Source organism: Cuculus canorus, chromosome 5, assembly GCF_017976375.1.
Source record: "Cuculus canorus isolate bCucCan1 chromosome 5, bCucCan1.pri, whole genome shotgun sequence".
Taxonomy (NCBI): Eukaryota; Metazoa; Chordata; class Aves; order Cuculiformes; family Cuculidae; genus Cuculus; species Cuculus canorus.
Window position 1 is genome coordinate 67,671,739 of NC_071405.1, and position 25,715 is coordinate 67,697,453.

At 56.0% G+C, this 25,715-nt stretch overlaps 1 protein-coding gene across 1 annotated transcript; it reads left to right on the top strand.

Moving 5' to 3' along the window:
- The first annotated feature begins 22,972 nt into the window (after window positions 1-22,972).
- FOS (Fos proto-oncogene, AP-1 transcription factor subunit) lies at window positions 22,973-25,448 on the top strand. The gene is made up of 4 exons (XM_054069017.1): window positions 22,973-23,249; window positions 23,626-23,871; window positions 23,981-24,088; window positions 24,218-25,448. Exons 1-4 carry the CDS (start codon window positions 23,109-23,111, stop codon window positions 24,821-24,823), a joined length of 1,101 nt encoding a protein of 366 aa, XP_053924992.1. The 5' UTR covers window positions 22,973-23,108; the 3' UTR covers window positions 24,824-25,448.
- Window positions 25,449-25,715: the final 267 nt, after the last annotated feature.

Consider the following 25,715-nt stretch of genomic DNA (forward strand, 5'->3'; position numbering starts at 1 on the left):
GGAATCAGTGCAAGCTTCACCTTAAGAGGCTTAAAGCAAAGAACCTAATAGATGTTCACGTGGAGAGGAAGAGAGGCCGTGCCATGGCCAGAGCATTTCAAGGAACAGCTCTGTGTTTCGCGTCCTTGTGCTCTTATTTACTGAATCAAGACGATGAAGCTCAGTGTATGAAGGAATGGAAACTTAAGCCGAAGTGTACGGTGACGGAGTGACCTCCTTGCTTGGAGGAAACTAAGGAGGACCCTCACAAAAAGACCCCTCCAAACACCAGACCTTTGCCCTTCATTTAAATGGCATTTTAGGAAATTTTCCCTAGCAGAGCATGTATCTTGTAGGTGAACATCGACTGTGCTCAAATATCCAGCCTGTTACTTCGCTTTACACTCCAGTTTATTGATTGAAATTGGATTTAGGTCATTTCTTGCACACCTCAATATATCTTTATTTTTCTAATTTGTTCACAAACCTTTCCTTACTTGGGCAATTAAATTATTTGGAAGGTTAACTTTAACAAAATAAATATTTAGCTCTTTCTGCAATATGTCAAAGTGCATTTGCACAATGAAAACATTCTTTCCATTGCAGCAATTAAGGCAGAAATAGATATTATTTCACAAGCTTTAAGAAACCTAGACTACTAGAATCTGAAGATATGAAATGTTGTAATGTTGTACCACAAAATTCCTGATGAAAGACACACAGCACGACAAACCTCTTGGTGCAGAACATTCCTCATACTGATGATACGTACCCAGCCTTCTAGCACATTTAAAACGTTCATTCATGCCTTGTTTTCTGGGGCAAATAGCAGAGAAAGTGGCCTATTTATTTTAAGGCAGCCTCATTTTCTAAAATCAATGTGTGAAGTCAACTATCAAAGAGCAAAATATAACTGACTACAATCCCTCCCTGTTGTGGCCGGTTTGTCACTGTACATTTTTAGATGAGCTACATTTATGGTTGACAAATTTATCCCCCGGTTTCTGTTGTAGCCCTCTCTCGTGTGGATGCATTGCGCTTGAAACTGCCGTGCAGGCAAGTTCGGATCTAATTATAAAACCCCATCAGAGATGCTTTAGTGCTTTAGCATGTTGTGAAAGAAAGTAGTACCGAGTTGCTGCCAGTCCCTTCCCAATCCCCAGCTTCCCATTCCTTAATGCTCTTAAACACGGAGTGGGGCAGCCTTCCCTGAGTGTGCAAAGTGACTTCTGGCAGAAGGAAAGCAGGTTCAGATCCGTTCAGCTGTGGGTTTAGAAAGAATAGTCATGCAGGGACATGCCTTACCGTTCCCACATAGTGCAGGCTGGCAAAAGGAAATGCTTCCTGTAATTCTGAAACACCTAACAGAGGAGAAGAAGAGATTGATAACTTCTTACACAACCGTAGAGATGAAGCGATGACCTGCTACAGCCCAGTCTGCTGTGTTACGCATCGCATCGTGGGAGCTTGGCAATCAGCTGGAAGGAGGCCTTTGTTCTCACTGCCACTAATCCCAGGGCAGATGGGTGTATCCCCAAAGTCATTATTACCTTGGCATCTGCCAGTCACGATACCCTGCCAAAATGTAAACCGTTTTGATTGTCTACACTTTTTAGATTTCCAAATATCCCTGATGCAATTTCATTGCTGTCTTGAAAATAATAAAGAGAACAATTAATTATTCAGCTTTCAGCCCTGTGTTAACAGAGGAGCCCTGGACAAATTTGGGTGTATCTTTGTGTTTGAGACACCAATGGAAACTGAGGAAAATATGCCCTTTCCCACTCTGCTTCTCTGTTTTTTTCCCAACTGATAAAGAAGTTCACAGTGTTGGCAGCAGTCAGTTTTTGCCACAACAAAAAGTATCTTTCCTCTATGGTAAGTGGAGAAAACAACACTAATTTGCTGTCTCTGTGAAACAATGTGTGTGAATGTGTGTGAATGCTGTAATTAGGCTTTTTTTTTTTTTACCATTTCTGCGTCAGCTGCTATGGCATTTCTGCATTTTCTTCTTTTAGACAATAAAAATTTGAAACAGTTTTGTTAAATCTGTTCTAGACTTACTTTTATGTTCTAATCCTTTTGCATTCTGCCTCGCACCTGGCAATCCACTACAAGTTACTGCAAAAATTTGGTAAAAAATAACATATGCCTTACGTTGTGAAATGCTGTTTTTACTAACCATGCAAAATTATTTATCCACTTCTGGAAATTGCAAGACCAAGCTCCTTTTAAGAAGCTATATTTGAACTCATGGCTGGGATATAACCATCACAGTCACCATCGTGATCACGATCTAGATAGAGATGCTCTTCAATCAACTAAAAATAAATCAGTGGCTAAACAGCCCTAAAACAGCATCGCGCTGCTCTGCCTCCTCTGCACTCTGTCCTGGAGATCCCAGGTACTGTGTGCTGGCCCTATGGTGAAAATATCTAGTGTTTGGATAAGAGGCATGGAATAAAATAACCATTAGACATCAAGAAACTTACAAGGCAACGCCTTTGAGGAAACAAACTATTGTTACAACACATTTATACCTATCTGTTCCCATTTCACCCAGTGATTGAAGTTATTTCTACCTGAAGTAATTAAAAAACTTGCATAAATGTGAATTGGTTTTGCTTGAAATCAAGAATATCTGGCTTAATCCGCACTATGGGTTCATAGCGACCTTACAGTGCCTGAAGGGGGCTGCAAGAAAGCTGGGGAGGAACTGTTTACAAAGGCTTGTAGGGATAGGACGAGGGAGATTAGGTATAAAGTGGAGAGGGGCACATTTAGACTAGACATAAGGAAGAATTTCTTCACGATGAGAGGGGTGAGGCACTGGCAGAGGTTACCCAGGGAGATTGTGGAGGTGTTCCAGGTCAGGTTGGATGGCTCTTGGGCAGCCTGAGCCAGTGGGATGTCCCTTCCCATGGCAGGGGGGTTGGAACTAGGTGATCTTTAAGGTCCCTTCCAACCCAAACTATTCTATGATTTCGGGAAACGAAACGCCCTTCATCAAAGACAGCCCAGATTCAGTCACACACAAACCACTCTAAGGAAGCGAGCACTTACATTACTTCTCTCCCCAGTGCTCTGCCTGCTCCCAGGCAGGTTTTCAGCTTTCAAGCAATAGCTTGGCAGGCTTGCAAGGCTCCCTCCTAGCTTTCTTAGGAAATCTCCCACTTCACTTCCCATCAACTTTCACCTACTGCCCTGCTCTAGGGGAGCTCAAGGGGAGCCAGTTCTCCTTTCCCAAGAGGCAGCTCCCACTGGAGCCCTGCCTCGCCCACGGCCGCAGCAGCGCCACATGAGCTCCCCAGCTGGCAGAGGACCAATGGTCTCACCTACTCACTGGCAACTGCATCGGGATGAACTTTCCCAACAAACCCCGATGAAGAGTCCACCTAGAACTTCCACCCTCTGCAAGGTTTGTTACATCCTCTCAGCCCCCCAGCCCCCGTCCCGTCCTCCTCTGACCTCTGTGATAAACATGCCTCTACTCGGGCAGCATAAGAAATTGTAGTTTACATAGGCTTTCAAAAAGCTCCACAAAAGGTTGCGTGGTATTTGTTACCTAAGCCATAACTCAAAAGAAAAAAAAAAAAGAGGTTTGGGGTGTTGTCATGTCTTAACAAGCAAACTCTCTAATGCTGTCATACCATTATTTGTCTTTCAGTTGTGAAACGCAACGCAGACTTAGGACAGCACAAAAGAGAGTACGTTTCAAGGTTTGGGGCATAACTTTCCAGTTATTTTTTTCTTAAAAGACCAGAGCTGACATCTGTCTGATCGCATCCCTCTCTGCATCTGATGGGGCACAGGGACTGCATCCCCTTTCCAAGTGATGGAGAGAAAAAGGTTACTCTCAAGAGAAGGTCATCTTGTCCTGAACCAAGTGTCTGGTGAAGTAAATCTTACCCCAAGTTACTTCAAACTGAATTTATGCTGAAGTCACATGTATGAAGTTACTTACATTGTGTATTGCTGCTCCATACAAGCCTGAGCAGTCTCCTCGCGCACAAAACAAATGAGCGAAATGGAGAGATAAAGCAAATTCACAACAAACAATACCTTAAATAAGAGGTGGTTGGCCATGCTAGGTTCACTTTCATGCATATCAGGAGTCCTCACTCACCCCATCCCTGTCAGCTGCTGGGGACCCCCAGGCCAGCTCCTTCACTGTTCTGTCTCTGATAACGGCTTGTGATACACACAACAACTCAAAGCTTTACTAGTTAGAGCTACCCAGGGGACCTCAGAAGAAGACTTACTATCCTTTTTAAAATATACATTGACTTTTAAAAACCTGGATGTTCTTACCAGCCGTACACATTTCAATGTTTGTTAATATTGCTGAATTCTTGACTTAAATGCCTTCCAGTTTCATTGTCCTATCCAATGTCTGTGAAGGTATTTCCTTAAAATCATTTCAGTTTTTCACAACCAAAAGCCTCTCTGTCACAAGACCTATCCTCCAGCTGTACCTGGTGGGAACGTAGCCAAATCGGCTCTCAAGTAAGGTGGAGGAAAGGCAGTGACTGAGAGAAATACATGAGTAGGTGCAGGGAAAGCCTCATGTGTAAACGTGTTTAAAAGCAACTCTTCCGAATGATCCCCAGTTAAGGTGAGTTGTGGCTTCAGTTGTGTTTTTGAAAGAAAAATTCTGAACTGAATTCTCAATGTGACCATCCAGAGAAGCTGTCACATGTCAAAAGGAATGTGAAAAATACCCAGGAATTAAAAAAATGGATATAACTGTGTAGGCTTTGCAAACGACAGCAGCAAGCTTTTGCTGTGTAGGAAGCCTATTCTACTATGGTGATGTTCAAACATCAAAAATATTTGTAACTAGAGGCTGTATTTCTTCAAGGACTAATTTGAATTATTTTTAACTTCTCAGCTATTTGTCGTTAGTATCTGTCTGTTCTCAGAGCTTTTGTACTTCTACGCAGCAAGAGAGTGCAAGAACACTGGAGAGGGAACACCAAGACCAGAGAAAGGAGTCACTCCCTATTTTAAACACAAAATTAATGTCAGCTGTAGCTATGGAGCCACTGTTTCTGAATGGCATTATCCTCGTGTCACCTGGTAATAATAAACAGAGGACATTTATGCCCAAAGACACTGTGTATTTCAACCACACCTCCAGGCTAGACGCAGTGAAGCGTATCAAGCCAGGTTCTCCGCTGAAGACAACCTTGAATGAATACTTCCAGACTGACACGACATTTTTCAGCTCAGAACACCTTTGCTGATTATTTGAAGGTTTACATGAAAAACATTTCTTCATGCAGCTCATCGGAGTGGTCAGTACCTAACAAATAGCTCAACCCATATTGATATTATCTCTTACATATCAGTAACAGCGCATTTGAATGGTATTTAAGTAGCCAACTCTTTTGAGGACGCTTGGCAGCGATGGCAGCAGTTAGATGGGATGTTTATTGGATGTCTTCCACCAGCTGCACTGTGTGGTGGCTTGAGTGTTAGATTATAAATATTTCCCCTTATGAAACAGGGAAGTTGGCTGGATGAACACTGATTCAGCAGGACATATTCATAGCCTCGGCAGAGATTGGTGGGTAAGAAAGCAGGAATGGGAAGCAATGAATTAGGTCTGGGAAGTCCCTTTTCTCCACAGGCACATGAGGAGAGCACTTATCCCTGGAAGCTAGTCAGCATGGTACACGGGCAACAGGAATATTAATAACTCCTCTACAGAAGACATCTGTGGGGCAGGATGGCTCACCCAAACCACAGCCGCTGCGGCCACTTGGTGCAGATGGGCAACTTCTGCATTGTAGAGTTCCTTCTGCAAGGGTGAGCTGAGCGGCCAGGCTGAGTGGGGGTGCTGGGGGCACCGCAAAACCCAGGGAAGAGGTACTTCAGGGATACTGGTTTTCTCCCCGCTGGCCACGGACAGAAAGTCACTCCTGAGCATCGTACTAAAGATCAGTGGGCCTTGCAAGCTCTGCTGCTGCGCTGGGATTAGTGAGCACCAAAGCCATCGCACGTGTAACATCTGATACGGGCAATGTTAAGAGAGAGACCTCTTAGTGAGCAGCAAGAGGGAAGGGAAATCAGGCAGTGAAGATGCATGGGATGTGCAGTTGCAGGTTCTCGTCTGTACTGCAGCATGGCTAGGAAGAGCCGATAAGGATCAAGGGGTAAGAGCAACTTGGAAATTTCCTTTGCCCTGCGGAAGCCTTCCCAAGAAGAGCAGGACACAGGAGAGATGTCAGAGCGGTGGGGTAGCTCTGGAGTTTGTATCTGTGCTGGCTTTGTGCAAGTGGCTCTGACTCACCAGGGCAATTCTGGACCAGGGGGCTTTCCAAGAGGCTGGGACTGAAATCCCCAGGGATGTTAGTCTAGACAGGGTGCTCTTCCCTTTGACCTCATTGAGGGCCTCAGCTTCCTCTTTATGCAAGCAACCAGCTGCCAGGACAGGTTATTTTGGGCTACAGAACAGTTATGAAAGAGCAATGTGCTGAGGAAAAAAGATGCTCCTCTCAAAAGTATCCTTTTCAGACCACAGTTGTGCCAGGCTGCTCCTCCCTACTGCTCACGGGAAACAATTGTCTTCTAAAGAGACTCAAACAGCCCAAGAATGGCTTCTGGGAAACAATTGTCTTCTAAAGAGACTCAAACAGCCCAAGAATGGCTTCTCGCCTGATAATGGGTGAGAGCTTGTAAAATGAGCTCCAATTCCCCCAGGATAACTGGAGGGAAATCCCAGTCGTTAACTCTTCCTGACGTAAGAGGGATTGCAAATTAATCCTGCTTCCCATTCATCTCATCCCAGCAGAGATCCTCACTAGTAAAAACCAGTCCTCCAACAGCCCCAGGGGAATCCCAACCTGTGTCATAGTGCTTTTCTGCCCTTACCTGCAACAAACATACCTGATTTTCATTGTCCGTGTGTGACTTCTCCCATCCCTCAACAGCTGGTTTGCAGGAGAGGGCACAGACAAGGTGTGGGTGATGTGGAGGCATTAAAGTCTTCTGGTATTCCGTGCTGTAGAGCTGTGCAACCCTTCCTCAGCTTTTCCAGAAGCTGCGTCATCCATTCCATGGCTGCCTCATCCACCTTTGGTGTCCTGTAACTCTTCAGCAACAGCCAGCATGGCCTGAGGAGCGGCGATTCGTGGCCTGAGAGGAAAAGATCTATTTGTGGGCTCTTCAGGCATGTCTCATTCTTGATGGTCTCTTGCAACTCTGTCTTCTCTGCCTCTCAGAGTCTTTCTGCTACTAATAAACCAGTGATTTCAGTGAAATGAAGGAACCTGGTAACCTGGGCAACCACAGGATGGATGCCCTCTGCCCGCCTGGCAGGCAGTACCAGCAGCTCTGCCCACGCGTGGGGCTGACGGAACGGTCTGGAGAAGCATCGCAGGGGCACAAGGCTGCACTGGGCCATGCAGCTGCAGCTGTTTGTGTCCAGGAGGAGTCACACGGACTTCAGTGCCAACCCAGAGAAGCTGGATTTGCTGTACAGTCACATGAAGCCCTTTGATTCCCAAACACCATTTCTGAACCGCCTCACTGAATATGCAAAACCAGCCCGGTGCCACTCCAGGTGCTTCGGTGCGCTGTGGGCGTGCGTCTCCCGCCCTCGTCGTGGGCCAAAGGAGAAGATAACAGAGGACGCAGAGACGTGTGGATTGTTCCGCACCCTATGGTTGACAACTGGATTGCAGGGCAATTCCTTAGAAGTTAATGAGATATGATAACAGGCAGAGCTGGATGCTCGGCAAACAATGTCGTCAAGGAAATACCAGCAAGTTCCAGGTGGCCTCAGCAGGCTGAGGACAAGACTGAGCAAGGAGGGACCTTGCAGCGTGACACAGGCATCCCTCCTCTTGTCTGGCCACTTCTCCCCTGTCGACTCCAGGAACTCATTGGGAAGATGAACAGATTTCATTTAGTTTGTGTGTTTTTTCAAGCCTAGTGTGAAGAGCCGCTGCTGTGGCTGCCTAGCATGCCTCTTGCTGTGCTGCTGTACATATCTGTGATTCCTGTCTCCAGGAGCTGGCTGGAATCTGAGCCACCTCTCCAAAAGCAGAGGTATCCAGCACTGTCCTGTGACAGAGGTGGAGGGCAAAAGTGGCAAAGCTGCAAGGGGTGGGGCGTAAATTACCTTTATGAGTGGGCAGATGTCTCTCAGACCAGGAAAGCAATTTTATGTTCTTTTATTTTGGGGGGGAGGGCATTGCTTTCCCATAAATAAAGATTAATACAGAGGTTTTCTCCCAGGTTCTTCATGTCTTCGGTGTTTGACAAACATTAACTCACTCACCTTACCAAATCCTTACCCTGTCAGCTGAATGAAGATGGAGAACATTGACCCCAAAGAAAAGGATAGGACACCAGAGCACCCATGAAGACATGTGGACGTCAGGGAAAGATGTGCCCAAGGTCACAGACTGGGGCAATGTCACAGCATAGCAGATAACTGCATTCCTGGCTCTGTCTCCTCTGTTCAGACCAGCAAACCAGACAATAAAAATCAAAGCCAATGCACGCAAAAGGGAGAGATGAAGTTAGATACCTCCATCTGTGTGCACTTTGGACAATGACATTATTTTCTTTACCTGGTATTCAGAGGCTTTGAGCAGTCACAGTTTCTCATGTCATCAGTGAAAGTCTCAGATATTGTTTGGGTGTCTATACAGAGATGTAGGTGACTTTTCCAGCTTATAGCCTAGGCTTTTGTCCTGGCTCTTTTTTTCCTGTTCATTTTTTTTCTTAAAGGGATCTGAGTTTCCATGTGGTGTTTTCTGAATCAGCTTTTCACCACCTTTCTGTAGCCTGGGGCTCCACCAGGTTGCAAAGTCTGCAGGGACAGAATGGGTCTGGGCAGCTGTGCGCGTCACATCCCAGGGGACAGTGGCAGCTCTGGGTCCCGGCCCGTGAAGGTGTGTTTGCTCGAAAGCTCTGGCAGAAGGATTCCTGCTCCAGCAGTCCTCTGCTCAGGGACTCAGCACTCTGAGACGCATCAGTCCAGAGCTCAGCCTTCACAGCAGTTCTGCTCTGACCCCTGTGGTATCTGCCTGGGAAAGCGAGGGTCTGCACAGTGTTGACGACCAGCTTGCGTGCAAGCGCTCTGCCCGTGTTCCCAAAAGGCAGTGACAGGCGTGCAGTGGTCCCCAAGTGCCTTCAGTAGCTGTGTCCCTTTTCCCCCCATCACCTCCTCCACTTCCACACACCTGTCCCCTGCGGCCACACACCAGCCTCGCTGACAGATTTTACTTGAAAGCTCTGGCAGGTTGTGCCGCTAATGGCAGAGCCCTGAGCCGGCTCCCTCCGTCTCCCTGGAGTCCCTGTGTAGACGTAGGTGTACGTCACCGCCTGCTCTAATTTTATCCGTGTTTGATGGTAGAGACGAACTGAGCAGCGGGGAAGCAGCTATTTTGGTTTTCTCTGTGGCTGTGGGTTATATAAAGCAACCTGCCATGACCTGCATCACTTGGGAGCTGCTTTGCTTTCCCCATCTCAGCTGCCACGAACCGCTGGCTCGGATGCAGCCGCATGGGCCAGATGTGCCGTACGTTTGCACGTACAGAGAGAGAGCATGTCAGCGAGATTCAAGGGCAACCATCTATAGGGGGAGACCAGGTCTCCTCCTCACCGTGTGGTGTGACATGCACTCAAAGGTTTCACCTGTTCCAGCTCCCCGCACAGCCGGCTGCAGAGCACCGATGCTCTCATCTCACCCAGGACAGAGGAGCAGCTCCGTTAGGTGGCAGCAGCAGCAGCAACAGCAGCAGAAGGCTTCTGTCCCCATGGGACCTCTGCAGCTGTGCAGGAGGCCAGCGGGACCGCAGAGGAGCCTGGCATGGTCAGCCCAGCCCCCCTGTGAGCTGGGCAGCATGTTGGGGGCCCCCATAGGGTGGAAGGGAAGCGAGGGGCTCCTGCTCTCGTCGCGTGTACTCCCTGGCACTCCGAGGTCCTGTGGTGAGACACCGGCTGAGCCCCTGTGAGATCCCAAGGGCTGCTCCCAGGGCTGACCTCCCGCACGTAAGGCACGGCGGCAATCCTGTCCCATGCTAGCTGACCGCAGCGCTCAGCCTCCACGCAACAGCTATTACCCAACTGTGGGGTGTGGAGGCATTGTGCAGGGTTCCTCGCCCGCAGGGACTGCAGCTCCTCCACGCCTGGCTCTCCTAGACAGTGGCTTTGTCCGCAGCGCTCCAGGGTCTGGACCCAGGCTGGTGTGGCAAGGCAGCAAGCTTTGGGCTTGCAGGTTTGGGAATTTTTTGGCAGGAGGTTGTGGGACCAGGAGTGCCTCCTCCTCCTTTGTCTGGCACGTGCGTGGTCTGCCAACATCTGGGTTATGCACCAGAGCCCACAGCCCGGAGGGAATTTGGGGGAATGCCTCTTGCCTTTCTTTCTCGTGCAAGCCAGCATATTTAATTAGCGCAGTGTGGAAGCTGAAGTGATGAGGATGTGTCGCGATACTGATCAGCACCTCCCTGCTCCTCTGCTCTCCAGGCCCTGCTTCTCCCGCACCCAGCTCTGTTGCTGACTCACGTCAAAGCTGCCTTCTCCCCATTGACCAGGGGTCAAACCAGGGCCCAGCCTGCTCCATGGCTCTCCTCGCTCCCACGCAGTTCCCGCTGGGACTCCTGCAGCGGCACCGGCAGGACGCACCCACTTCCTAAAGAGTCACCTCCCGGGAACGCTGCCAAGCCTCTATGGCAGCCACGGCATCCGACATCTCCCCCAGGCGTGTGCCTGCCTAAAAAGCCCATGCCTGCCGTCCGGCTGCTCCCGGGGACGCACTGCTGGGTGTGGGACAACCGACCAGGAAAGGGGGCTGCCAGCTGCGTACGGCCATCGCCCACCCACCCAGGGAGCTGCTGGCTGGGGTGGTAGAACTGCCATCTCAGGGTCTTCCCGGCAAGGACCTATACCCATTCTCCTCGTGTATCCTCTCCCAGCTCCAGGCGGAGCAGTATGTGGCCCCTGGGAAACCAGCGGGCGCAGAAGGCATGCCGGAGGAGGGACGGCTGTGCATGTAGGAGCGTGCATGTGCGCACGTCAGGGAGAAGGAAGAAGGGCTGTGAGTTCTGGAGGCGTTGTGAGCGCCAGGCGCAGGCTGACAGGCAACGGCTGCCGCTCCCGTAGGAAGTTAAACTGTTTCCCAACAGTCACGATCGCAGCAAGCGGCTCACTACAGAGCGATCCTGCTTGCTGGGGAGGGAGAGGACAATCGGTGCCAAGAGGATTAGCGTAGCCCAGCATGGGATAGGAGGGAGCATCCCAAAGATTGTGCAGAGAGATTTGGCGTGCGTGGAGGGAGAGGATTTGCGCGGAGCGCGCAGCGGCTCTGTGAGCCCCTATAGTGCGGGATGAGCAGCACGTGTTCAGGGTGAAGGGAGAGAAGAGCACTGATGCTATTACTCAGCCCTCTGCCACGCTCCTGCGGGTGTCCCTCGCTGTGAATACTGCCTGGGGGACAGAGGCCACTAAAGCCACCAGAACTGCCACCAGAGCAACCGAGAAATGTGCGAAGAAACTGAAATGATTCAGGCAGTGAAAATGTTACAGGCTTGGGATCAACTGGAATGGGAGGGCAGCTGAACGCCCCTACCCCCCTCCCAGTTCTGCAGGGAAGTGCAAAAACACTCAAATATTGTGTAAAAGGGCAGGTGCCCCCCCCCTTGCCCAAGCCCTCCTGGGAGAGCGTGGCTCCAGCACTCATTAAAGCCTGTCCTGGTGAGGCAATTCAGCAATGACTTGTCCCAGGCTTGGACTCAAAAAGGCTCTGCAGGTAACTGGAGTTCTGTTGGCTTGGGGTCACCTGTGGGGCCGTGGTTACACATTTTTGGTGCCCGGGCTGTTTGAAGTGACCTAAGCAATCCCAGCTCCTTAGTACTCGCTTGCATCCTCACTGTTGTGCCAGCACAACCCCGTGCAGCTGCTTCGCAAAACAGATCCAGGAGCTGATCTGGCAGAGAAGCCCTCATCTTCTGTTTTCCAGGGGTTAGTTGTCTGCCTGTGCAATGCTCCAGAGCAACACCGTGCACGCTGGTTTGGCTTGGGAAGCGCTGGCTGTTCCTCCCAGATTTGGATCAGATGATTTAGAGGGAGTTGGGCAGCTGCTGGCACCACACCCCGCATCACGCTGGGACAGGTGAGTGCCCGGCCGCCCAGGTTGCAGCTCCACAGCGGTTGGAGCCGAGCTGCCGTGGGCTGGCTTTTCCCATTCCGCCTGGCACAAAACCCAACCTGCTCCCTCGCACCAGCTGCTGCCTCCTGACTTTGCTCCCAGACATCTCACCTTGCTAAACAGGCAGAGGGCTGATTGACAAAAGGCAGCAAAGGGTTTTCTGCTGGGGTAGCGCAAGAGGGCAGCTCCTTACCCCACGGCCAAGAGCTGGACCCGGCCAGTGGAGTGGGATCTCCAGGAGGGAGAGGGCCCTGGCAGCAGCTCAGCCCATGGAAAGCCCGAGCAGAAAGTGGCCCAAGCTGAGCTCCAACCTGCCAAAATAGTGTGTGCTGTTTCCAGCCAGGTCAGCTCTCTCATCTGGCTTCCCACATGGCTGCGTGCCCCTATGGCAGCACAAGGGACAGAAATAGGTGGACCAGGAACAACAGAGGGCTGTGCGGCTGCCCCCCTTACACCCCAACCCACCGCCTGTGCCTGCCCCACATCACTGCTCGGCTGGGACTGCGCACCACCGGGCACGGTGGGTTTGGGAAGGAGCAGCCAGGGCAGGGCTGGGTGGAGGCAACTGGAACTGCTGCTGCATGTTGACCTCTGTCCTCTGCCCCGCTGCTCCTTCCCCACGGGTGAGGTCCTGTGGCAGACGGCAGGGAGACACCTCAGCCCTGGCAGGATGGGGAACCAGGACTGCCTGGTTGACTGAGCTGAGACAGGAGCTAATGAGGAGGACACTGGGCTAATTGCCCTCTGCGGCTCCCTGCAGCCCAGGAGAGGTGAATGCCTGTGCTGGCAGCCCCATCGCCCACACCCTGGGATGGGACGGTGCCAGGGGGCGGGCGGTCTGTCCTGGGAAGAGGGGAGCAGTGGGAATAATTAGTGGTGTTTTTCCTTTCTCACTTCAGTATGAAAGGTGGAGGAGAAACCACTCCTCCTACCATCTGGACAAGACGCGTCTCAGATGGAAATGGAGCACCCCCTGCGTACCAGGTGTCAGTAGCCAGCACTGCCTGGGGCAAGGGCTGTGCGGGAGTATCTGTCCCGGTGGGATATCTGTCCCGTTGTCCTCAGTCACCCTGGCACGTAACTTTAGACATGCTCCGCATTGCAGCCGGCCAGACCCCAGGCGTGATCCCTGCCTTTGGCCACCCACCCACACTTTCCCACATGGCCAGTGGTCCCCAGGTGGAGGTGGCCACGCACCCATGGCGTGTGGGGAGCTGCTGTGACCATGCCGTGACAATTCTCACGCCCGGTGATTACCTTTCCAAACACCAACACTTCAGGCTTGCCCTTGAGAAGCAAACACTAATTTCAGCCGCACCCTTTCCTGCCCCAGGGCTGTGGGACGAGGGTATCCTCAATGTACACCGTGTTCGCCGACGAGGGGTGGGACAGGAACCAGCCCTCGTAAAATATCCCAGCTTGAACCTGCTGCCCTCAGCCTGCCAAACCAAACAGAGATGATGTAAAGCAAGCGGCAATGACAACAGCCCGGCTGATGGCTAGGGTTGGGCAAGCAGCTGGTTTCCACTTTGCTGTCCTCAGCAGATGGTGGCGGCGGGAAGAGGCACTGGGAGTTCCCACCCCGCAGGCACCCAACGCGACGGTTGGTGCTGGGGCAGCCCTGAAGTTTCCTCCTCTCCCGTATACTGGTGGTCCTGGTGCAACCCCTGATGCTGAGATGGCATTTGGGATTTCAGGCAGCCCCTCGACCAGCAGCACCCACCTCCCTGCCCCCAGTGCAAGGGGAAAATGTTGGTGGGTGGGTTGCCCCACCAGCCGGTTCTCTGCGCCAGGTGTCTCACCTGGGAAGGCTTTGGCCATTGTGCATTGTAGGGGAGGAAGGTGATGTCAGCAGGAAAGACACCCAAAGCGCAGCAGCTGGGGAGGAGGGAGGATAGCGGGTGTGGGGCTCTCTGGAGCAGCCTGTGCCACCTGAGTGCAGGGAGGAGGGTTTGGTGTGTCTGGTCCCCACCACTGCCGGTCACTACATGCCCCGTGCTGCGCTGGGCGAGGGCTGCTGGGCGGCGTGGGCAGAGCAGGCGCTGCAGAGGATGCCACTGGGAGGGGATGGACCTGGACGCTCTTCAACCCACGGACCAGAAAATGCTGCAACAGTCGCGGTTCACTTTTTGGTAGTTTTGTTTCGAGGCCACATTTCTGAGGTTTGCTTGATGTCCCCTATCCACTCGTAGCCCACTCGGCGCCCGGGAGCCAAGCACACGGCACTGTGGGTGCTCAGCCCGTGCCCACAGCGCGGCTGGAGCTCGGAGCACATCTGTCCGGCCCGTCTGTCCATCTGTCCATCCGTCCCAGCGCCTCCACCCAGGACGGGCTGCACAGCTGATCCCTGTTAAAAATAAACGCTCCTGTTCAGCGGGGTTATTTTTAACCCTCGGCCCGTTTCCCTGCGCAGGTTTCCAAACCCCCGCCCTCCTGGCACCGGGCAGCCACCGCCTCCCCCCGGGGCCGGCTGAGGGGCTCCGGGGGCTCCCCGGGGGCTGCGGGGCTCCGGGGCTGCAGGGCTCCGGTGCTGCGGGGGCTCTCAGGGGGTTTAGGGGCTCCGGTGCTACGGGGGCTCTCAGAGGGTTCAGGGGCTCCGGGGCTGCAGGGGCTCTCAGGGGGTTCAGGGGCTCCGGTGCTGCGGGGGCTCCCCGGGGGCTTTGGGGGCTCCGGTGCTGCGGAGGGTCTTGGGGGGTTCAGGGGCTCCGGGGGCTCCCCGGGGGCTTTGGGGGCTCCGGTGCAGTGGGGGCTCTCAGGGGGTTCAGGGGCTTCGGTGCTGCGGGGGGTCACGGGGGGTTCAGGGGCTCTCGGGGGGTTCAGGGGCTCCGGTGTTATGGGGACTCTCAGGGGGTTCAGGGGCTCTGGTGCTGAGGGGGCTCTCAGGGGGGTTCAGGGGCTCCGGTGCTGCGGGGGCTCCCTGGGGGCTTTTGGGGCTCCGGTGTTATGGGGATTCTCAGGGGGTTCAGGGGCTCCGGGGGCTCTGAAGGGCTCCCCGGGGCTCGGGGGCAGCGGGAGCTCTCGGGGGCTCCCCGGCGTCTGCCGGGGACAGCGGGGTCTCCCGGGGTGCCCCGGGCCCCGGTGCAGCCCCGCCGGCAGCCACGTGGGCGGGGCGCGGCTCCCGCCCGGCCCCAAACAAACAACAGCCGCTCGCGCTCCCGTGGCGACCGCGCCCCGCCCCCCGCCGCTGCCATGGCGACGCGGCCCCGCCCCTCCCGCCGCGGCTGACGCCGTCGCTCCGGCGGGGGGGGGGGCGGGGGGGGCGGCGATGACGTTGCTGGTCCGTCGCTACGGAAACCACGCACCGACGTCAGCACGGGTTTGTGTGTTTTCAACGTTCCGCCGTCTCCCGGGCAACGTCAGGCGGCCGGCGCGGCCCCGGCAACAGCGCCGGGATTGGCCGCGGGGGGCGGGGCCAGCGCGGAGGAGGCCCCTCCCGGCCGCGCGGGGGGCACGTGCAGGGGCGGCCCCGGGACACCCCCGGGGGGGGCGCGAGGGGGCGGGGGTCATTGTCACCGGCACAGGGGGCGGGGGGGGGGGGGGCTGCCGCGGGCATGGAGACTGCCTTTGCACAAGGTGTCACCTGGAAGAGATGAGGGGCCGTGGGTGTCCCGGGAAATCCCGGGGGTGTGGGGTGACAGGGGCTGACCGTGAGGCAGCAGTGTCCCCGGGGGCCAAGGAGGCCAATGGCGTCCTGGCTGGGATCAGAATTGGCATCGCCAGCAGGGCCGGGGAGGGGATTGTGCCCCTGGACTCGGCACTGGGGAGATGCACCTCGAATCCTGTGTGCGGTTCTCGCTCCAAGAAGGATGTTGAGGCTCTGGAGTGTGTCCGGAGAAGAGCAATGGAGCTGGGAAAGGGCTGGAGAACAAGAGGAGCGGCTGAGGCACCGGGGGGTGTTTAGCCTTGAGGAGGCTGAGGGGAGACCTCATCGCTCTCTGCAACTGCCTGAAAGGAGGTTGTGGAGAGGAGGGAGCTGAGCTCTTCTCCCCAGTGTCAGGGGACAGGACGAGGGGGAATGGCCTCAAGCTGCGCCAGGGGAGGGTCAGGCTGGATACAGGGAAAAAAAATTCCCAGGAAAGGTCATGGGGCTCTGTCAGAGGCTGCCCAGGGAGGGGGGAGTCCCCATCCCTGGAGGGGGTTAACAGACGGGTGGATGAGGCGCTCAGGGACGTGGTTTAGTGGCAGATGGGAATGGTTGGACTCGGTAATCCAAGAGAGCTTTTCCAACCTGGTGATTCTATGATTCTATGATCATGATGGGATTCCAGAAGACTGTTTTTCACCATGAGGACAGTTAAACATTGGAATAATCTCCCCAGGGAAGCAGTGGGTTCCTCTACACTGGAACACTTCTAAGGCTCAGATGGATAGGGTGCTGGGCATCTCATTCAGACTATAGATCACCTGAAAAGGTTGGACCAGGTCCAGATCCTTGAGGTCCCTTCCAACCTAGCGTTCTGTGATTCCCTGTGTCCCACGCTTTGTCTCCATCCTCCACTTCCTTCCCCTGGCTGGGCCATTCTTTCCTAGCTTCCTGCAGCCCACTGGGCAGGGTTTGCCTGGGGAAGGCAGGAGGGAATCCCCATTTCCCGGAGCTGAAGTGGGTGGTGGCGGCTCTCCAGGCCCGTTGACTGAGGCTTTGTGCAGGAGCACAGGGCGCCTCTTCTCCACGCCGGGGTGGAGGCCGGCCCGGTCAAGGGGTGTCTCGCACAGCCGAGCAATGCTGGCTTTGCAGTGTGCTGAGCTCTGAGATTCCAAAGCAAGCAGGGAGAAAACAAATTAAGCTGTCCCCGCTGGCTGGGCAGTTGTGCCCCTGGCAGCCGGGCTCCCGGGAGGCGAGCACAGGGAAGCACGGGCCAGCCACGGGCAACCACTAGTCCAGCTCAGTCCTAAAGGATCGCTGCGCCTCTTCTGTGGGGGCACGTACTTGAGTTTCCAGGCTTGTACTCTCTGGTCTGTTTCTTGTCTATATGTTTTCTGTCTGACCTCGAAGTGGGAAGGAAATAGCCAATCTCTTCAGGTGCTGGTGAGGGCCTGGATAATGGCAAGTGCTTTCCTCACCTTCTGTTAGCAGTGAGCAGCAGGAGCTCTCCTGCAGACCATGCTCACCGCACAGAGATGGAGCGGAGCACCCCGGATAATCTGAAAATCTCATACTCCTCCCAGGTCTCTCTGTGCAAGCATGCGCTTAGTTTTTGTTGCAGTTGCACAGATACTTAAGAGATGAGTTAACACCAAAGATGTTTCCCCCCTCCCAACAGTTCTCCCCAGCCAAACCAAATTACTTGGCAGATCTGGATCCTTGGGGAGGATCAAAGCCTCGGGGCTGAGCTGGCAGCACTCCATGCTGTTTACATATATGTATACTCACGGCACTGTTAACACCAGACCGTTTAATAATATTGAATTTTGTATTTATTACATTTCTTAAATACCATCTAAAGAACCTCAGCTTCCTGGGGTATTCCCAATGTTTGTGCCTAGGACGGGGAAGGCCAGCTCTCCCTGTAGCCATGCCTCATCATTTATTCTCTTCTGCATTACTGGGGTCTCTATTCCTGCAGTGGCAGTGTCTTTCCACAGAGCCAATGACTTCCCTTGGCTTCGCCTTGTGTGCAGCCCGACTGCCCAAGTCCAAGGTACAGCTCAGCAGAGCAGGGGACAAACACCCTGCTTTCAAATCTTAGTTTCCTCTCCGCAGCAGCAACTGAATGTGACTCCCCCAGGCCTGGGTGGGCTGAGACTCTGTGGGTCTCTGTGACAGCACCATCACCACAAGAGCCGAGGAGTCAACAAAGAGAGACCTTGCTTTTGTTAATGGTTGTCCTTCAGGGCAGCTCACCTGGCGCGCTGCTCTCTGACACCACATGGCACAGGAGGAAGGTGATCTGGGGACTACCTCCAGGGAAGCAGGGCTGTTTCTCCAGGCAGTGACAAAGCCTCAGGCTGTCTGCCTCCCTTCCAGGCTGTCTTCAGCTTTGTGATCTTTTATTTGACCAGAGTCCTCTTGAGCCTTTGCCCAGAACACTCCCCAGTCACAACAATTAGAGGGTTTCTTTCTCTCCTAAGCCAAACAACCTTCAACATCCTGTCCCTTCCCTTCACTTCAGCTGCTCTGTTCTCTACCCACAACAAAATCTCCTTAGCTAAGCACAGTGGCCTTCTCCTCCTTCATCTCAGCACTTCCTCCTTTGCTACCCTTGGCCCATTTCCTCACGAGCCACTCCACAGATGGAAGAGCAGGACCCTTTGCCTGGACCCCAGCCCACAGCAGAAGCATTGCTGCAGCTGCCCGGCCTCGGGGCGTAAGAGGCAGCTTGTGCAATGGGACCATCCAGCTTCCACCTCCAGAAAAATCTTGGACGCAGCGCAAAGTTCAGCCTTTCTCTCGATTGTGTGGGGTTTTATTGCAGACCTCGTGTGGGGTTCCATCGAGGAAAGCGCAGATTTGCTTGCCTCATTTGGATTTGGTTTGATTAGCAGAAAAGACCCGCATTACCCTGTCACTGGGTTTCAACATGCTGCCTCTCGCTGACCACAAGACGATTGCCTTTCATTTCTGAAATTTCACTTCTAAATAACGAGCGATTCCACAAGTGCGCAGGTCATTTTGTTTCAGGTGTTTTCCTCTCCTCCTGGCTGGTCGGTGCTCTGGGATTATCACCATGAGTACACACAATGCCCTGGGATGGGCGTGTGGCGCTGGAGACTGCAAGGAGATAAGAAGCCAGCTTGGCTGCGGTGCTCTGTCCTCGGCTGTGCCACACGACGGGACGGCGCCGGCGGCAGCAGGACCTGTGTCTGGAGAACTTTGCGCTTGAATTGCTCTGGGTTATGAACCCTCACTGGTGGGGCAACAGATGCCAGCCCAGCCCAGGGGCAATGGCATGCGGAGGAAGCACGGTGATGGGCAAAGCTGCCCTGTGGACCTGCCAGCTGTGAGCAGCACGTGGTTTCATCAGCGCGTGGAGCAAGGTCCAGCCATGGCTGGTGAGCTAGCATCCACCGCTGTACAAGTGAAAGCAGCAGGCAGAGTGGTGAGAATGGGTGGGAGAGCTCAATGCCATCATCTGCAGTAATTGGCAGCCCATGGCATGTGGCTGCGCGGCCACGAGATGCTGAGATGTCTCCATTTGAAGTGTTTATTCTTTAGGATGTCCCTGTCACACACCCAGCTGCTGTGATTATTAATTACTGTTTATACTTTGCTTTGGATATGCACTGCATTTTAAAGACCAGGAGAGGTGGGAATCCTGCCCTCCTGGAGGCTCCTAGGTTAGGTGGGAGGACAATAGCTGCAGAGTGTGTCTTGGGGGAGCTCAGGTCCCCTGGATAACACGCTGTGCTAAGGGCCCTTCCTCCACCCCTTGCTCCCTGCCCACGTCAAAGAGGGGGTAGGCCCCCACCACTGGGTTATCAGTACGTTTTCCTGCTTTTCCATTTCATTTCCTCCTGAGCCCTGCAGCCCCTGCCTGGCTCTGGAAGCCTCCATGGGGCCAGGTGGACAGAGGGAGTCCCTCAGCTGCACTGGGAGTGCATCTGATGGGGACACTGGGAACAGCAGGTGTCTGCATGGGGACTTGCACTAATGCCCCTGGAGCCTTCCCACAAAGCCTGTGCCGGTGGGAAGTGTATTACATGGATACTTTAATGGTGTGGGAAGGCAGTGATGGCTTCTCAGTGCATGGGGGTATTTTATAGCGAGGAGCTACTTTCTGGTGCCCACAGCAGAGGCCTCTGTGTGCCAGCTGTGCTGCTGGGCTCTGGCCCACAGGTCTTCTCAAACACCCCAGCAGCCCCTGGTTAGCTGGAGGCAGACGTCTGTCGCAGTTTGTGCTCACAGAGGGAGTGGGGAACCATACTGCAGTCAGTGATGCTGACGGTGTGGGTTGGGGCTGTCATGGGGCTGCGAAAGGGCCGCGCAACTTTCCCCTGGTGAGCAGCCAGAATTAGGCACAGCCATCTCCTACCCCTGGAGCGGGTTTTGGCTGTGCGAGTTGCACCAGCCCACACACCTCAGGTGCTTCTGTGCTGTGGTTTTCCAAGCCCAGACTCAGTCGCAAGCTCAGCTGAAGGAGGGGTGTGGAAGCAGGGCCAAGTTCCCATGCTGCACGCTGGGGCTGGGGAGCTCACGGCGTCCTTGTAAGCCTGGGAGCTACAAGCTTTCCCACCTCCCTGCTTGGTGGGAGGAAAAGCGTGGGCCAGGCAGGTGGAGGGGTCTTGTTGATACGTGGGAGAAGATACTCATTGGATGGGTCCTTTTCTTCTGCCCTGTTGGTACCGTTGCAGTGTCCAAGCAGTGCAGTAACCATGACCTGTTCTGTCTGGCCAGGCATCTGGGAAGAGCGAGATCCCTGCTGGTGGTGGTCAGCAGCCACCTCCTCCTCACCAGCACAGGACCCATCTATGCCGCGGGCTTGTCTGGAGCAGGGGGAAAGGATCATGCTGGGATGGAGGACCCCTACCGCTAGGCTGGGGAGAATTCCAGTCCTTACGGTGGTGCTTCCTTACAGCTATGGCTCCACCGAGCACCAGTGAAGCCCAGCTGTCCCTATTCGTATGGGTTTAATAATGTTGTAGTGCTCGATAGACTCATGTCTATTCCTCAGATTGCACTATTTTGGAATGCCTCTGCCCATTCCTGGCTGGTGAGGAGCCTTTGTCACGCTCTAGCGGCACGCTGAGAGGGCAACCCCATCACCCAGGCAGGAGGGTTCATGCTCTGACTCTGTTTTGTGCCTGCGGTACCACTTGCTTCCTTTTTTTTTTTTTTTTTTCTCACACACTCTGCGGTAAAACCGTGTGCACCTCAGGTTCGGAGCAAACAACAAACCCACGTCATGTGTTTTCGCTTTCTCTGTTTCCTTGCCTCCACGTGTTAGAAACGTACAGCATCCGTGCACTTTCCATTTGGTACAAACAGAGCACACTTGGTCACCAGTGGAGACAGCAACAGATGGTTTGCATAGGTGCCACAAAAATATTTTGGTCTTTGGTGAAGCAGGTCCCCCTCCCTGGTTTCCAGACATTACTTTCACGGGGGCAGCTTGGCTAGAGGAACCCTGGGGCAGTTTGTAGACAGCAGCAGGGATTTCCTGAGATGTGTCTGGCAAATATCTGGGTCTCGAAACTGTGTTGGAGGCTCCCGTCTGTGCTGGGCATCACTGTGTCAGCCCAGGCCCCACTGGGGATGTGGCTGCAGAGGTTTGGCTCAGCGCTCGGCTGATGGCAGGGACAGCAGGGCATGGCTTTGCTGATTTGCTGGCATGATCCTCCTCTGGGCAATGCCGAGGGGGACCCCCTCGCCTGCAGCCTGGGGCTGCTGAAGGGACCACGCTCCTCCAGCTGCTTCAGCAGCTGGCAGAGGTGCGATGCCAGCCAGGGCGCGGAGCCTCCAGCAGCACAGGGACCTGGGGGAACCAAAGCCTGCCCCGAGAGGGGCTGGTGCCGAGCTGGCAAGAGGCAGCGCTGGCGCCCAGGGCTCCTTTCCCAGGGAGCGGTGCAGGCCGTGAGCCGCCGCAGTCCTTGGCTGTCCCCTCGGCTCTGACGGGCAGCTCAGAAATAGCAGCTGGCCCAGTTCTCCCGCCCCCGTGGCCCAGATCTCTAAGAACGGCGGTTGCTCGCGCAGCAACAGCAACAGCAGCAGCATCAGGCGCTGCATTTAGCCCATGAGCTCAAACAGCGGGAGAGGCTGCCAGCAGGATCCCAGCCTGGCTGGGTGACGCTCCTGCTTGGAGACTGCGCTGCAGGCTCTGTTTGTTGCTGTAAACACGCTCCTGCTGCAGCTTCCCTGTTACTATCTATAGCCGCGATCTCTTGGCTCCCGTGCAAGGCGAGCCTGCGGTCTGGCTCCCAGCTTAGCCTGACCCGAGCCAGGGCTGCCTGACATCCCCCGCGGTGGGTGGGTGTCTCCGGGCTTCGCTGCAACGAGGATCAAAACAAAACCCAAACTGGAGGAAAAGACGTGCCTCGCCCCTCGCTCCTCGCCGGTGGTTTCCCGGTGCTCCCGTGCCCTTGGCGGGTGTCCCAGCACCCCCGTGCGCCGCTTGCCAGCTCCCCCAACATTCGGGGGGAGCCGCAGCCCCCCGGCTCCCCCCCCCCCCCCCGGGCTTCCCGGCGCCCCGTGCCGTCCCCCTCGCATCTCTGTTTCCCCGGTGCTTAAAAGACCCCCGAACGCTGCCACAGAGGCGCTCCGGGCCGGGGCAGCTCAGGCTCCCCTCGCGTAGAGCCCTCCCTGTCCCGGTGCCCGGCTGCGAGCGGACCCCGCTCCGTGTCGGGGACGGCGTTTGCGCTCGCGGTGCGACGACCCGCGCTGCGCGGGGGCCTCCCCGCCCCCGGAGGGTGTGACCCGCGGCGGGACGGGGCCGGCGGGGGCCCCGCTGCTGCGCCTCGGCCCTCGGCAGGGTCTGGCTGGGCGCGGGGGGCGGGGGCCGCCCCGTCCCGTCCCGCGCGCCGCACTTGGCTGCAGCCTGGAGCGCTTCCCGTCAGTCACGCCCCCTCGCACAGGATGTATCCCATATAAGGATATCTGCGTCAGCGGGTTCCCGAGCCCGCCCGTACCACTCCGCGCGGGGGGGAGAATCCCGCCACCGCCCCCTCCGCGCACCGCCCGCCGGGCTCCCCCCGCCCCGGGGCCGCCTCCCGCCCCGCAGCGTGGCTCTCTGGCGCGAAGGGGGGGAGGCGGGCGGCGCGCAGGGCGGCCCCGGGGGCGGCGCGGGGCGGGAGTGGACAGGACGGCCCCCCCGCGGGCGCGGGTGGTGCGTTCCCGGTGACGTCGGCGAGAGGGTATAAAAGGGAGGCGCGGCGCGGTACTCCAGCAGCAGAGGCAGCCGCGGCGGCGGAGCGGAGAGACGCGCGGCGCGGACAGAAGGACGCACGCAGCTCACCCCCTCCTCTCCTCCTCCCCACGGGCGCTCCGTCGCTACCGTATCGTCTCGCACCGCCGATTTGCGCGCACCGAGCTGACATGATGTACCAGGGCTTCGCCGGAGAGTACGAGGCGACCTCCTCTCGCTGCAGCAGCGCTTCCCCGGCCGGGGACAGCCTCACCTATTACCCCTCCCCGGCGGACTCTTTCTCCAGCATGGGCTCCCCCGTCAACCCGCAGGTGAGGCGCCGAGCACGAGCAGGGACGGGACGGGATGGGGACCGCGGGGCGGGAGCGGGGCGGGGGGCGCGGAGGGGATGGGGGGGCAGCCACGGGCAGTTGGCGGCGCGGGGGCAGCGGCCCCGGGGCGGCGGCGGGGCGGGGGGGGCAGCCGTAGCCCGGGCCGCGCTCTGCGGCGGGTGTGTAAAGCGGCTTCATTGATAAAACGCGAGTTCATTGAGGAGACTCCGGAGCGGCGCCTGCGTCAGCGCGGACGTCAGAGATATTTATAACAGGGCCGCTCTCGTGCGGAGCCGGCGCTGGCGGCCCCGGGGGCGGCGGGGAGCGGCCCGGGCGCCCCGCTGACGGCAGCCCCCCCCTTTCCTCTGCCCCACAGGACTTCTGCAGCGACCTGGCCGTGTCCAGCGCCAGCTTCGTGCCCACGGTGACGGCCATCTCCACCAGCCCCGACCTGCAGTGGCTGGTGCAGCCCACCCTCATCTCCTCGGTGGCGCCCTCCCAGAGCCGCGGGCACCCCTACGGCGTCTCGGCGCCCACCCCCGCCGCCTACCCCCGCCCCGCGGCGGTGAAGACGCCTGGCGGCCGCGGGCAGAGCATCGGTCGCCGGGGCAAAGTCGAGCAGGTGAGCGGAGCACCGGGGCTACCGGGGGGCGGGGGGGACGACGACGACGCGGGGCGGTGGGCGGGCACCGGCCCGACGGCGAGACTGACCGGCCTCTCTCTGCCCGCAGCTGTCCCCGGAGGAGGAGGAGAAGAGAAGGATCCGCCGGGAAAGGAACAAGATGGCAGCAGCCAAGTGCCGCAACCGGCGGCGGGAGCTCACGGACACGCTGCAGGCGGTGAGTGCTGCCCGGGAGCCGAGGGGACCGGGACGGGGAGGAGGGCGGCGGCGGGGGTGGGATGGTGGAGGGGGGCGCTCCGGCCGGAGGAGGCTCCAGCCCCGTCTGACAGCCCCGCGCTCTCCGCAGGAGACCGACCAGCTGGAGGAGGAGAAGTCCGCGCTGCAGGCGGAGATCGCCAACCTGCTGAAGGAGAAGGAGAAGCTGGAGTTCATCCTGGCAGCTCACCGGCCCGCCTGCAAGATGCCCGAGGAGCTGCGCTTCTCCGAGGAGCTGGCGGCCGCCACCGCGCTGGACCTGGGCGCTGCCAGCCCCCCCATGGCCGAGGAGGCCGCCTTCGCGCTGCCGCTGATGCCGGAGGCGCCGCCGGCCGTGCCGCCCAAGGAGACCGGCGGCGGGCTGGAGCTCAAGGCCGAGCCCTTCGACGAGCTGCTTTTCTCCACGGGGCCGCGGGAGGCCTCCCGCTCCGTGCCCGACATGGACCTGCCCGGAGCCTCCTCCTTCTACGCGTCGGACTGGGAGTCGCTGGGCGCCGGGACCAGCAGCGAGCTGGAGCCCCTCTGCACCCCCGTGGTGACCTGCACCCCCTGCCCCAGCACCTACACCTCCACCTTCGTCTTCACTTACCCCGAGGCGGACGCCTTCCCCAGCTGCGCTGCCGCGCACCGGAAGGGCAGCAGCAGCAACGAGCCCTCGTCCGACTCGCTCAGCTCCCCTACCCTCCTGGCCTTGTGAGGGGCTCCGGCACTGACTGACCTGCCCGTGCGCCCCCACGGACTCGCTCCCCGGGCCCAGGGAGGGCCCCGACACCGCCACCCCCCTGCCTGGCCCGGGGCCCCGCAGAGCACCCCGCACCGAGGCCTCGTACCTCTTCCAGAGATGTAGCAAATCGCATGGAGTTTGTCTTGTCCCCAATGGCCCATCCATGAGAGCTGGTAGTCTGTAGCATGTCCCACATGGCTGGGTAGGTGACTCCCTCCCCTCCTTAGTATCACTAGCATTAACTAATTAATCTCTTGGTTTAAAATGATTGGAATTTAACCTGGTGCTGGGTATCTCCAACTCGTATCTAGTGCAGCTGATTTAACAGTAACTACTGTGTTCCTGGCAATATCGTGTTCTGATGACTTAGCAATGACCCATCTTATGTGGGGGGAAAGAGACTCTATTTTATTTTCTAGTAGGTAGATAAATAGCTATATCCATGTACTGTAGTTCTACATTGATGTTCGTTGTAACTTTACTGATCATGCATTGTTGAGGTGGTCTGAATGTTCTGACATAAGTTTTCCATGAAAACGTTTTTATTGTGTTTTTAATTTATTTATTAAGATGGATTCTCAGATATTTATATTTTTATTTTATTTTTTTCTACCTTGAGGTCTTTTTTGACATGTGGAAAGTGAATTTGGATGAAACTTAAGCATTGTTTGCTTATTATTGTTCAGAGACATTGTCAATAAAAGCATTTAAGTTGACTGCTGGAGTTGTCCTTGTGTTACCTTTTGCATAACTTCCCTGTGACCCTTAAGGGGTTCCCTGGCCTCTAATTTACTTACGCTGGGTTTTATGATGTGCAGATCGCTGCCTGAGGCCCAGGGCGTTTGGGTGGAGAATACCTTAAGGC

Bases quoted from the DNA above. Each gene is read 5' to 3' on its own strand.
- FOS (XM_054069017.1), top strand. From the start codon at position 23,109: ATGATGTACCAGGGCTTCGCCGGAGAGTACGAGGCGACCTCCTCTCGC. The intron at 23,250-23,625 runs GTGAGGCGCCGA...TCTGCCCCACAG, and splicing joins GCTCCCCCGTCAACCCGCAG to GACTTCTGCAGCGACCTGGC. The intron at 24,089-24,217 runs GTGAGTGCTGCC...CGCTCTCCGCAG, and splicing joins TCACGGACACGCTGCAGGCG to GAGACCGACCAGCTGGAGGA.